The sequence below is a fragment of the Olea europaea genome, chromosome 18 (assembly GCF_002742605.1).
Source record: "Olea europaea var. sylvestris chromosome 18, O_europaea_v1, whole genome shotgun sequence".
In the NCBI taxonomy this organism is placed as follows: domain Eukaryota; kingdom Viridiplantae; phylum Streptophyta; class Magnoliopsida; order Lamiales; family Oleaceae; genus Olea; species Olea europaea.
The window spans coordinates 25,425,251-25,436,945 of NC_036254.1; the positions used below are offsets into that span (position 1 = coordinate 25,425,251).

The following is an 11,695-nucleotide window of genomic DNA, read 5'->3' on the forward strand; positions in this document are numbered from 1 at the left end:
ACCCAGGTGTCCCAGTTTAGCCGGACTAAATCCTGGACCTCTAGAAAAAATTAATAAGCCGTGCTGTTGTTAATGCTAGGCCGTAGTTATTAAGTGAAATACTTTAATATTTGAAACCAAAAAAAAAAAAAAAAAAAAAAAAAAAAAATTTATAAAATTCGATGCTTGATACAGAATATTTAGTCAGTTTAATTATTTCAAGAAAAAATCGACAAAAATAAGAACCCTAGTTCTTTCTTTTTTTCTATTAATACAATGTGCTTATTCGAAGTAGTTAGTAGATGTCAGAATATGTTGAGCCATCCGGTCTCCGGAATCAAGATTACTCCCTCTCAGCTGGCTTGTGAAGGTTGTCTGATGGGCTTGACTCTACGGTGCCAACACAAATATGGGCCTAGCCTGGTCCAACTTATGATCAACAGACAGACCAAGACAAGTAATGGAGAAATGTTGTGGACTGTCCCAATTGAAACCTGTCATCGTCTCAGATTAATAAGTTTCAGAAATTTCGAGAGAAACAAGCAAAACAGAAACAAGAGCCTTGTCTTACTGGCTTTCTGTTCATTAAAGCTTGGAGTTCCATCGTAAAAAGTCAACCTTATTAAAAGAAGTAATTCAAACATTTATAAATTAGTCTATGTTATGTCGCCCAAGATTGTGGCTCATTTAAACGGATCAATTTTGAAATCAGTTTGCTCAATTTTTTTTGAGTTTTAACGGATTGAATTGCTCGTTGGGAACTTAATGGACTTTGAAATTATTTTAGAACTTGAGGTTCTATGTTAAAATATCAAATTTATTAAGAAGATTGGTCAAATCCTTATAAATTATTCTATGTTTTCACCTTTATTCGATGTGGAATTTTTTATCCTCAATACTGCTTTAGGTTTGTCATCAGAGTTTCACAGCAAGTTAAATGCCAACGAGTTTCGATCAAGTATCTGCAGCACATAATTATAGAACAAGAAGAACCAGAACAAAAGTGGAAGAGGCAACATAGTTAGCATTTAGATTTTACACCTGCCATAGATTCTGTCCAAAACACAAGTTTAAAAAGGTTTGGGAACTCAAACTTTGTCATTGCATTACAGAATATTCCTTACATCGGATTAACTATTACGGTATCAAACTAAGTTCCACCACACAAAAATCAGAACTTGGGACAGTCGTAACTGTCACAAATTTCAAATATATTAAGCAAATAATTTACATTTATCAATCCAAAGGAAAGTTTAAAGAGTGTGTCATAATCTGATGAACAGAAACATTTCACTATTTCTGTTAATGCTCGAGCAGATTAAAGGCTTCTCCCTGTCTCCAGAATGTATGCTCATTGACTTCTAACAAGGCTTTCCCCTCCTTTCAAAGTTTAATTGGTTCAAGAAAGATCTTTAGGCTTTCAGTAAACATTCGAAATATCATCAACAGTTCCACGTTGGAATTAGCCGTTCTACTGTTCTGGCTGCTGGTGATATCCTGATTCTGCATATGGTCTGATGAATGTCCTCCTCCACCAGACCTCGAAAGCTCTCTGAAGATTAGGACAGTTATCCCCAGCCTTCAAAAAACTTTCTAACCAAGAAAGCAAAATACTTTGCTGGTCCTCCAAAGGCAGCGTAAGGATTGTCCTGCCAATTCCTTCCTCGACAACCTTCCTGTCAAATGACCGGCTTCCATGCTGTAACCAGTTATAGTCATTGAACAATGGCTGTAGCCAGGTTTGCAACAGTAAGTGACGAGTATCCTTAGATGGAAGAAGCTCCCCTCTTCCTATTCCAACAAGCAGCCTCGCTGTAATCATGCTTACATGGTGGCGCAACATGATTGGAAGTTTGGAATGAAGTGAAGCTAATTCTTGCTGTCTAGCCCACATTACTGCAAATTCATCGGCTGCTTTCCAGTTGGCTAAAATCTCGAGCAACCATGTGAGGTTATCAGCCTCTATAGCCATTGACTTCACCAGCGGTTCTCTGTAATCAACTGGTTTGTTGGTAAAATCGGGTTCAGCAGATTGTTTGAATAGAGACAACAGCGAATCTAGGCAGCTTCTGCATGAGGTATACAATGTATCATGGCATAAGTAGGACGATCCAGAAGAGCTCGGAAGACTGTTATTTTCCCTGAGAAGTTTCAGCACAATGGATTTTGTTTCACGGCGCCCTCTCTCCTCATTGCTCTTGAGAACTAGCTCCAATATATGAGAGAGAGTATCCTTAGGTGGCTTTGAAATATCAGAAGATACTCGTTTCAATACCGGTGTGACTCCAATGCCCTCATCTTGGAGACGCAACACTGAAGAAACCACATTCTCTTCTTCTTCTTCCCCTACCCAAGGGACTGCTTCCAAGTACTCCAAACATGATTGTATGCATGATGGGAAACCAAGTTGCTCTGCAACCTATAAGGCAGTTAGAATTAGAATTACGGCATGTGTTGCACACAATTAGATCAAGTTTGTCCCCACAGAAAAGAGTCTAGTATCGGACATATTGGTGAATACATCAATTTACTGCTTCGACTGAAAAAATATCAAAAATAAGACAAACAGGTGCAATTGTACCTTTTTCAACATAATTTTGAGGTGTACAATCAATCGTAAATTATCCTGCACTGTAGTTCAAAGTTTCAAACACAAAAATACTCCGTTCACCTTATTGATACTATGCCATACACTGAAAAGGTATTGCCTGAGTGTGAATCCAGGTCAAGACAAGGATGTTTTATTAGAAGAATTTTTCGGTCATGGCTTTCAGAAATGCTTTAACTGCTATTAGAGAGAACTAGTCCGCTGTCCCCTTGTCAAAGGATAAATTCGATTCTGACAACCCTTTTCAAAGGATACATTCGATTTTGACAACTGTACAAAATGTCTAAACCCAGATTGGAAACTACAAATCATGAGAATTTTCAGGTTTTTTTCCAGCCAAACGCCACAGAAATTAAGGTTAACTGCAAACCAAAAGGTGGTGCTTTGTGTAGAACCCTAGGCAACGAACGCCAGTGACATTTCGAATTGGATTAGTGTCATTAGACATGTCAATTTTCATAATAACTTCCAAATGGCCACCGAGTATCTCAAGGTCTTCATCTTCTATAAACAATTTATAGTCTTGTTACGCTGACTCGTACTACGTAAAGTTGGAGGAATGCATAGAAAAAAGTATCTAAATTCGTGCTAGTGCGTACATGAGCGTGAACGCAAATATTTTCTAAGATGAACTACCACAAGGATCATCTTTAAAAGCTGTCATCAAATTTTAGCTACAAACATAGAGAGAAAATCAATGGATAGTTCTTAAATTACCTTCAATATACGCAGAACACGTGCAACGCTTTGCTTAATCAACCGCTGCCTCAGTTCTCTGCAGTACATTAGTCCGACAGTTTCAACATATATCTCAACATCGTCACATTCGTCAATTTCAAGGCAGGGAAAAATAGGCTGCTGTTCTGATATCTTGTGGGCAAAATAACTGCTATTTTCCATTAGTATACTCCTGTGAACACTCAGTTTCACAGCAAAGCCCTGCTTTCCCAGCAAAATTACTTTCAGATCACTGGTTCCAGATTCACCAAACTCAATTGATACCTTCCTTGGCACATTTTCAATTTTCGGCCGAGGCGTCTTCTCACTCACCCGTGAAGCATTAAGAACAGGAGCATCTGAACTCCAACTTCGTTGCTCGTCGGTAACAAGACCTGTCCTCGATTTCGTTGTTCCTGGTTTTTTCTCATTTTCCGAGGTTTGCTTTTTCTGAACTGAAGTACTAGAATTAGGAGGAGATGATTTTGGCTTGTTTAGAGGATTCTGCGTCTTGAGTGATTTTTGGAAGACAATAGGAGAGGGACAACACCAGAACCCCTCTGGGGTCACAGCAATAGGAACATTTCTAATCTTAGTTTGACCCTGCTCTACTCTTGTAAGCCTAATTTCGGCCATTTTCAGCAGAATTCAAACCCCTTAAGTCAATTTATGGCACTTACAATGAAAACAAGAATGTGGACCCTAAGAATCCAACAAATATTTACTTCTATCCAAATTAAACAACTTCACTGTCCTCGATTAAGATAAGGAAGACAAAGGTCTAATTTTGAATTTGAACATCGGCAATCTACAGAAACTTAGCAATTGACTGAAAGATCTACGGAGAACAAAATACTTATCAGATTGAAATTCAGATCCCAGAAGCCAACATAAGGTACTGGACTAAATTCCATTACAGTTGAATCTCTCCGCAAACACTTGAAGAAAAGAAAAGAAAAAACCAATCTTTATAAACACTAGCGCAGATCTTCAAAAATCAGAAATCCCATATACCATAATTTGTACAAGGGAAGGGTAAATAGAAAACATAATTCTTGAAATTTAATACAACTAGCTCAAAATCCAAGTCCTAGGAATTTAATCTACCCATTTTACTGGAATTTCATGAATCCAAAGAAAAAGCACAAAGACTAACCAACAAATGAGAAATCTGGGAGAGCTATCTGAAAACCCAATCGCTTTACTTTATGAATCCAAGAGCCCTCTGAAAATGATTAAATGGAGCTTTGATGTCAAGCATCAAGGGAACTACTTTAACAGATATTCAACAGAGTGGAATGATGAGTTAATATTTTTATAATTTGGTATAAAGAAAGAAGCACATGATATCAAAAGTAAAAAAATCAAATAAAGTTATGATAATACATGGGTTGTTTTTGTAACTTCACCAGAGTGAGTGTTTGATTATGCTTTTCTTCATTTATTATCTTGTTTTTTTGCCTGTGCAATTTCTTTTCCTCTCCCACACAAAAAACAGTGTGTGATGTGATCAAAGAGAGACAGGCATGCAAAGTGCAGTGGGGCTGTGCTTTCTTGCTTTTTCTTGTGCAATATCTTCAACTAAAACTAAAAGCCACTCCTGTCAATTATAATGCCTAGGTTCTTGCAATTTATTTTAATGGATTTATTTATTTATTTACTTTTGGCTCATACTAATAGCAATGGCAGATTTAAAATAAAAATCGAACTTAAGATCCAAATGAAACGCTGCCAGAATCAAATCTCGTAGTCACGGACTCTAAAGAGCCTGTGCATCATAAATTTTATTGAAAATTAAATATTTTGCAAGTTCATATATAAAATTAGAACACAATATGTTCAGTTGCTTGCATCTTGACCTAGATTAAAAAGTTCGTTTATATTATATTAATAAAGGGATAGATTGACATAATATTCGATAAAAAATTTAACAAATCTTGATAAAAGTTGATAAATATGTTTCTGAAAAGTTGTAGAAGTTTTGAATCTTATGAACTTTACGTTAAAATCGAAGTTTTGTCAAAGTTAAAAATATGATAAAATTTTATCAAATTTGTTACTTCTAATGTATCTGAAAATGAAAAAGACTTAAAAATTAATTTATTTGTTTATTAATAATCCTTATTCTTTATTCCTTGTGCATGTGTCTAAGAATTCGAAACCAACAGGTCAAAAGTGCACCGGTATCCGCAATTACCAAACTTGTGTGGTTGATAAAATCGACAACTAGGCTTTGACCACTTTCATTAAATCAGCTTTATTAATTAATTGATACAAAAGTGTGTAACGTAAGAACAAATTTATTTGTTTTATTAACAATTAATGTTACTTTTAGTGGAAATTACAAAAATAGTCAACTTTTGGGTTTTCATTTACAAAAATGTCACTTTTTAAAACTCATTGCAAAATTGTCAATTTTGGTCTTTTTTGCCCCTCAGACAAATTTGAATCCCTTCTATGTCCTTGATTAAATGAGACATGACTAGTCACCAAATTGTACAAAAAACTGTGAAATGTCAGGGGGACTATAATGGGGGAAAAACCAACACAAAATCAGTAAAGAAAGTGAGAAGACCAAACAAAGAAGAAGGAGAAATTGGTCTCACAAATTCTCCTCTCTCACTGTAGTTGGCCATGGTCCACCTTCATACCGTCGATGACCACTTCCATACACAACGTTCTTGTTGCATGGAAACTGCAAACATAGCCTCCAATAGAAATATAAAACATTATTTCAGCAAAAGAAACAACAAATTAATGTATATTTTTTCTATATTCCATTTAATACGGTGTTCAATATATTATTTCTCACTAATAAGAGACACCCCAAAAACAAAATCCGTTTTAATATTTGTATCATTGCATTCGACAAAGTTTGACTTTGAGTGTCAAATCGTAACCCTCCTCCTTTACTTGTTAAATACTAGCTACAACAAGGACAAAGTGAAGAAAATAGTTAAGTAATTTGGTTGATCTTTACAAAACTTTATGGACAATTCTATCAATGACAACAGTAGCTGCCAAGAAGTGAATTTTACGAACAGTGTCACCAAAAAATAAAGCTTAGGGACAAAAGTATAGAAAGGGAAAAGTTTGGGGACAGTAACTATAGATTTTCCCAAAATAAATTATATAGGTAAAAATTAAAATCAAGATTTTAATCCAAGTTAAAGTAAATAATTAATTTTAACCATGTATTTCATGAGACCCGTAACCTTTCAATCCCATATTTCATCAATTTTGATCAAAATCTACTAAAATTTTGATTTTATTTCTTACCAGACAAGGGCCATAGTCTAGTTATTATCATGAATTGAAAGCTTTTGAGCTAATTATTATAATTTCAAATACAACTCAAGTTCTTACATACAGCTCCTATTTCATTAAATCCTTGAAGCAACATGGCTGCTGGCATTGATTTTCACCTTTGTTTACTGCCGTAGAAGGTGAATATAACGAGGATGATAATGTGGCTGCTATTGAGAAAGATGGTATAGCTAATTTGAGGAAATCCTCGAATGGTAAACCTCCAAGGAATATAGGCATTTTATAAGCACTACTACACTAGTCTCATCATCTGATTTGGTAAGTGAACTCTGTTTACCAATCAAGCTTCAATCTTGTTGAGTTCTATTAATTAAGTTTGAAGCTGTCTGTTTACTAGTATGTAGTTTTTTTTTTTTTTATTGTTATGTATTTGTTGATTCAGTTCTTATTTTAGTATAATATGTGAGTTGCAACACTTGATCTTAAATTATAAAGTGAGTCAATTGAAATTATAATATTTATTTTATGGCGCATGTGTTTATAACTTCTATGATCCTCCATTCTGGAAATTATTCTCCGATACGAAAACAAAGTTTTCCGTTTTAGCAATAGCTATTTTCAGTCGCATATTTTTTAATTAAGGATGCCAACTGTTTATGTTTATTGTGTTAGACTTAATTGGACTCTGAGATAATGAGGATAAGTGAACCTTTTCTATGTGGAGTAGTGTTATTCGTTAGAGGTATTATAGCACTAAAGAATGCGAAAAAATGAAATGAAAATTACAATTATGAGTAGATTGATTCCAACATTTTTAGGGAGTAAGAGATTTGAAACCACTTCTTGTAATAGAACATGCCAACCACAAAATGCACCACCACTGTTTGAGTTTTTGTTGAGTCTGTTTTACATGCATCGCTGCTGGCTATGAACCACGTTTAAGAGTATAGCAATCTTCGAAACCGCCTGAGCGTTTGAACTTCAAAAGTTCACAAGAAATCAAGTGCTCTCTATGTTAATTTTGTTTTTGGATTCTATTGTGGATTTAGAGTTTATATACTCTACTCATGTCCTAGTTAATGTTTCAACACATATTGGCTAGGATTATCATCTTGGTGTGATAGAAATCAAGTGCACTTGTAGGCCATTTGCGTTTGTTATGTAACGAATACATTTAGTTACTGTACATAACTTGATTATTTTTTGTATCACTGTTCAATCTCTTTTGCCTTCATTTGCTTGTCTCTAACAAAAAGAGAAAGTAAAACAATGTTGGCAGTAGGATACTTCTAATTATTTTGCTATAAGTTTTGGAAATGATATAACTTTAACTTCATGTGACACATCTATTTGAGGTTGTACTTATTTTATGGCTCCTTTCGAATACCTCACTTGTCTATCTGCTTTATGTCCTATTTAATTGTTGGAGTCAATTGAAAATGTGAATTGTAGTAGATAATTGGAACTCTAATGGATGTTACACAAACATATTGATAATTGACTTTTCAAAAAAAAAAAAAATTACACTAACACATTGATCCTTGCACTGAATTTGGAATGTTATAGCTTCTTATAACGAATTTCACCTACATGTTTTTCTTCTATTTTTAGAAGCAATTTGGCACGAGATCTATGTTCATTTTATGTTTACTATAGTATATAGACAATTTCATTTTATTTTTGTTTTTAGTTTTATCCATCTTCAAAGAGTAATGCTATATAATACCGTAGATACTAAAACATACTTCTATGTGGCAGTACATGATATGTCCAATAAATAGGTCTCATAACATCACATTAATTGAACTTACATGTTTACCCAAATATATGTCACATATGATGACATTTTAGCTTATTGAACTTACATATGATGACATTTTATTTGCATATAGATTAGCAAATTTAACTTATTCAAGGAACATGTGGTGAATCGAACGTTTCGTTTATGGTTTGGTTCCAGACTTAGATATGAATCCTATGGTTCCATTTTTAAAATAACTATTATTACCCAGTTTTTTATGATTCTCTTTGAATCTTGACTGAATTAAATCCATCCACTTTTACCGGCTTTGTTGAGCGATCTCACCACTTAAGTTGTTGACGTTATGTATGGATAATGTTAATCATTTGAGATTTTGCGATATATATGTGAAACACGTTTACATAATCATGTATTTCTTTTAATGATTTATTAAACACTTCGAAAAAGTATATCTACGCTTTACGTATTTATGCTAGTATGCCCTCTCTCTCGTCGTCTAGGAACTGTTTTCAACTCTAAACTCTGCTTTTGAGATGGGAAAAGTATGAGTACTACCTCTCCATGTTTATGGCATACATTAGCAGTTGGTGGGAGTTGGAGATTAAGAAAATGTAGTTGTATATGTGGCAATATTATTATTTATGGGTAAATAGGGTTAACACGTTCACTAGTTGCAAAAATGTTGGTATATGGTGCACACAATTAGTTAATGAAAATTATTTAAAGGGAAATTTACATATGTGTGACTAAAGTTTCCAATGCACAAAAGTCTTGAAGTGTGGGTACTTCCATTTTCCCGAATACGAACCGTCTTTGCATTTGCATGTACACTTATGGCTGAGTCATTCATGTAATAGGGTCATGTTTGAAGTCATTTATGTATACAGTCACATCTCTATGTGCAAAAAGAAAAAAAGTTAAATAGTTTAGTTGTGATTATGTCTATTAAAATGTCTGGAATGACAATTCAGTCCTTACCTCAGCTCTGTGTGTTTCACATTAATTTCGATCTTACATAAGTAAATTTGTAACGGGTGACTTGAAGTAAAATGGGTAATCCTCATTGTATGCATTTGGTGGAAATCTTGATTGACACTTGATATATCTTTCGTTTCAATATTTACGTTACATATGTCATAACCTTGCTTTCACTTGCAATCCACTTGTTGTGAATGGTACTCGTTATATTCGGGTGGAAAATTTCTACATATTAGCCGTAAACAACTCATTCCATTGGTTCAAAGATTGGTCTTTTCTTTGCAGTTGCAGTTATTTTTTGTTTTGTATGATCAAAATATGTTAATAACCAGGAAACATATTCAAAATAGGATTTCCCGACAGTTCATCTATACATAGTTGTTTCTCAACTGTCGTACCCGACACTTATCCTCTGTAATTCTCGACAGATGAATCGTCGACGGATAAAATGTCGGGACCGACAGTTCAGTTCCTGCCTGCCTAGGGCATACCAGTAGAAAATGATATTTCTATGTGATATGCGTTCAGATATAAGTATTCCTTTTATTTTTTGCATGCAACAATTTATGATGTGGAAATCATGTTTGATGTGGGAATATCTTCCGTTTCAATGCTGGGAGGAAGTTTATATTGTGGTCTGACGCAATTTTTTCTTATTTTGTCTTTGTAGACGTGGATTTCGAGCCTCTTGTCCCGGAGAATGCACGCTTGCGGGGCCACGTATCGCAAAGAAGCAATCTGCGGTATATAAAAACAGTCGTGGAACATTTTGACGAGCGACAGCGGGAAGAGTTTCGCAACTCATGCCTTGGGTTCTTATCCGAGGTTCCAGATCTCCAGTTCTCTGCCCAATTAATCCAACAACTCGTATTCTGCTGCATACAAACAAAGAAGCGGCACGAACTGTGGTTTAATTTGCAAGGCCACCTTGCTAGGTTCGAAATTCAAGAATATGCCATTGTGACTGGATTAAGGTGTGGTCTTCTCTCGGATGACAATGTCATGGACCGAGTTCTTGCGAAGAGGAGACTAAAGGACAAATACTTTAAACATGTGGACAAGATTTCTTGCGCCCAACTCGAGCAGACATTTCTTCGATCGTCAACGCCTCGAGCCGATCGGTACAAGCTTGGCCTCGCTTTGATCATCGAAGGAGTCTTCAATGCTCCGGATAACAACGTTGGTATCGATATGGAGACGTTGTCGATCGTCGACGATCTAGACTTGTTCTTTTCGTATCCTTGGGGTAGAATCTCGTACGGACGTCTGATAAAGGGCTTTCGGGGCCGTTGGGCAAGAAAATTTTTGGATGCGTCGAAGAAGAAGGAGAAGGCGGTTAGCTACACGGTCCACGGCTTTCCCATTGCCATACAGGTGTCTTTATTTTACCTACAAATTATTTCAATGCAAATGTATTTCGTGGTTTGTTTCATTCTGAACTGACATTCCTTTTTTACTCTAACAGATATGGGCGTTCGAGGCGGTGCCTGAAATTGGTGACCGCTTCGGTGAGCGTCTTGGGGAACGTTCCCCACGGCTTCTCGGCTGGACATCAACAAAACAGCCGCAGCAGCGTACGTACGACGCTTTCTTCAAGAATGTACAGGTAAAAAATTATGTTACTTCTACGATCTCATACCTTCCAGTCGTCATTGTAGCATGTGGTTATTTCGTAACGAATATGTTCATGTTGTAGCTACACGTGTACGCGACACTGCGGCCCACCGAGACTGAGCGTGGGCAACCTCATATCGCCACTCTTGTGCTGCTCAATGATGATCCTGTCCCCGCGTTGGATGACCTTGCTAGGGACAGTGTTGCTCCGCAGTTCCAAGCAGAACGTATGGGCACCCCTGAGGGTGATACTTCTGCGGAGGCCCATGACGGTGGCGGGACTAGTGGTGAGGAGGAGTTAGGAGCCGATGACAGCGGAGAGGAAGAAGGTGGGGACTCGGAGGAGGACGACAGTGAGGATAGTGACGGTGATCGAGTTGGACGAAGTGGACAGACGGGGACTTCCCCCCCCTCCCCACCAGCATAGAGCTACTTCTCCCATGGCACCGTCCACCTCTCATGTACGACCTACTGCAGCGGCTGCATCAAGTCTCACAGCAGACGATGTTCAGGGGATGTTGCTAGATCAAAGAATTCTGTTCGAAATGCGGCTCCGCACTGTGAAGCTCGAACTCATGCAGCACATGTCAGATGAATTTAAAAAGTTGAAGGACTTTATATCCACCCTCGTCCCAGCATTCGGCTCTACAACCACTGCATGTGCGACTGATGTCGACCCCAAGCCCAGACAATCAGGTACTTCACCGTATGCATATTACATTTCTTTATGACAATGTTCACTTTATCCCTGCTCACTGACATGTTCTGTA

General features: G+C 36.6%; 2 protein-coding genes across 2 annotated transcripts; one reads left to right on the plus strand and one right to left on the minus strand.

Moving 5' to 3' along the window:
* Positions 1–1,048: 1,048 nt before the first annotated feature.
* On the minus strand, positions 1,049–4,858 carry LOC111367933 (BTB/POZ domain-containing protein At3g50780-like). The gene is made up of 3 exons (XM_022989055.1): positions 4,691–4,858; positions 3,305–4,529; positions 1,049–2,398 (listed from the first exon to the last, which is right to left on the minus strand). Exons 2-3 carry the CDS (start codon positions 3,938–3,940, stop codon positions 1,451–1,453), a joined length of 1,584 nt encoding a protein of 527 aa, XP_022844823.1. The 5' UTR covers positions 3,941–4,529; positions 4,691–4,858; the 3' UTR covers positions 1,049–1,450.
* Positions 4,859–9,382: 4,524 nt separating this feature from the next.
* Positions 9,383–11,352, plus strand: LOC111366917. The gene is made up of 4 exons (XM_022987599.1): positions 9,383–9,386; positions 9,982–10,685; positions 10,777–10,917; positions 11,008–11,352. The coding sequence occupies exons 1-4, from the start codon at positions 9,383–9,385 to the stop codon at positions 11,350–11,352; spliced, it is 1,194 nt and encodes a 397-aa protein (XP_022843367.1).
* The last annotated feature ends 343 nt before the right edge of the window (positions 11,353–11,695 follow it).

What these genes read in the sequence shown, in the direction of transcription:
- LOC111367933 (XM_022989055.1), bottom strand. Translation starts at nt 3,940, where the DNA reads ATGGCCGAAATTAGGCTTACAAGAGTAGAGCAGGGTCAAACTAAGATT. An exon ending in GTGTTCTGCGTATATTGAAG is followed by an intron (nt 2,399 to 3,304) that starts GTAATTTAAGAA and finishes ACTGCCTTATAG; the next exon opens with GTTGCAGAGCAACTTGGTTT.
- LOC111366917 (XM_022987599.1), top strand. An exon ending in GCTTTCCCATTGCCATACAG is followed by an intron (nt 10,686 to 10,776) that starts GTGTCTTTATTT and finishes TTACTCTAACAG; the next exon opens with ATATGGGCGTTCGAGGCGGT. An exon ending in CTTTCTTCAAGAATGTACAG is followed by an intron (nt 10,918 to 11,007) that starts GTAAAAAATTAT and finishes TTCATGTTGTAG; the next exon opens with CTACACGTGTACGCGACACT.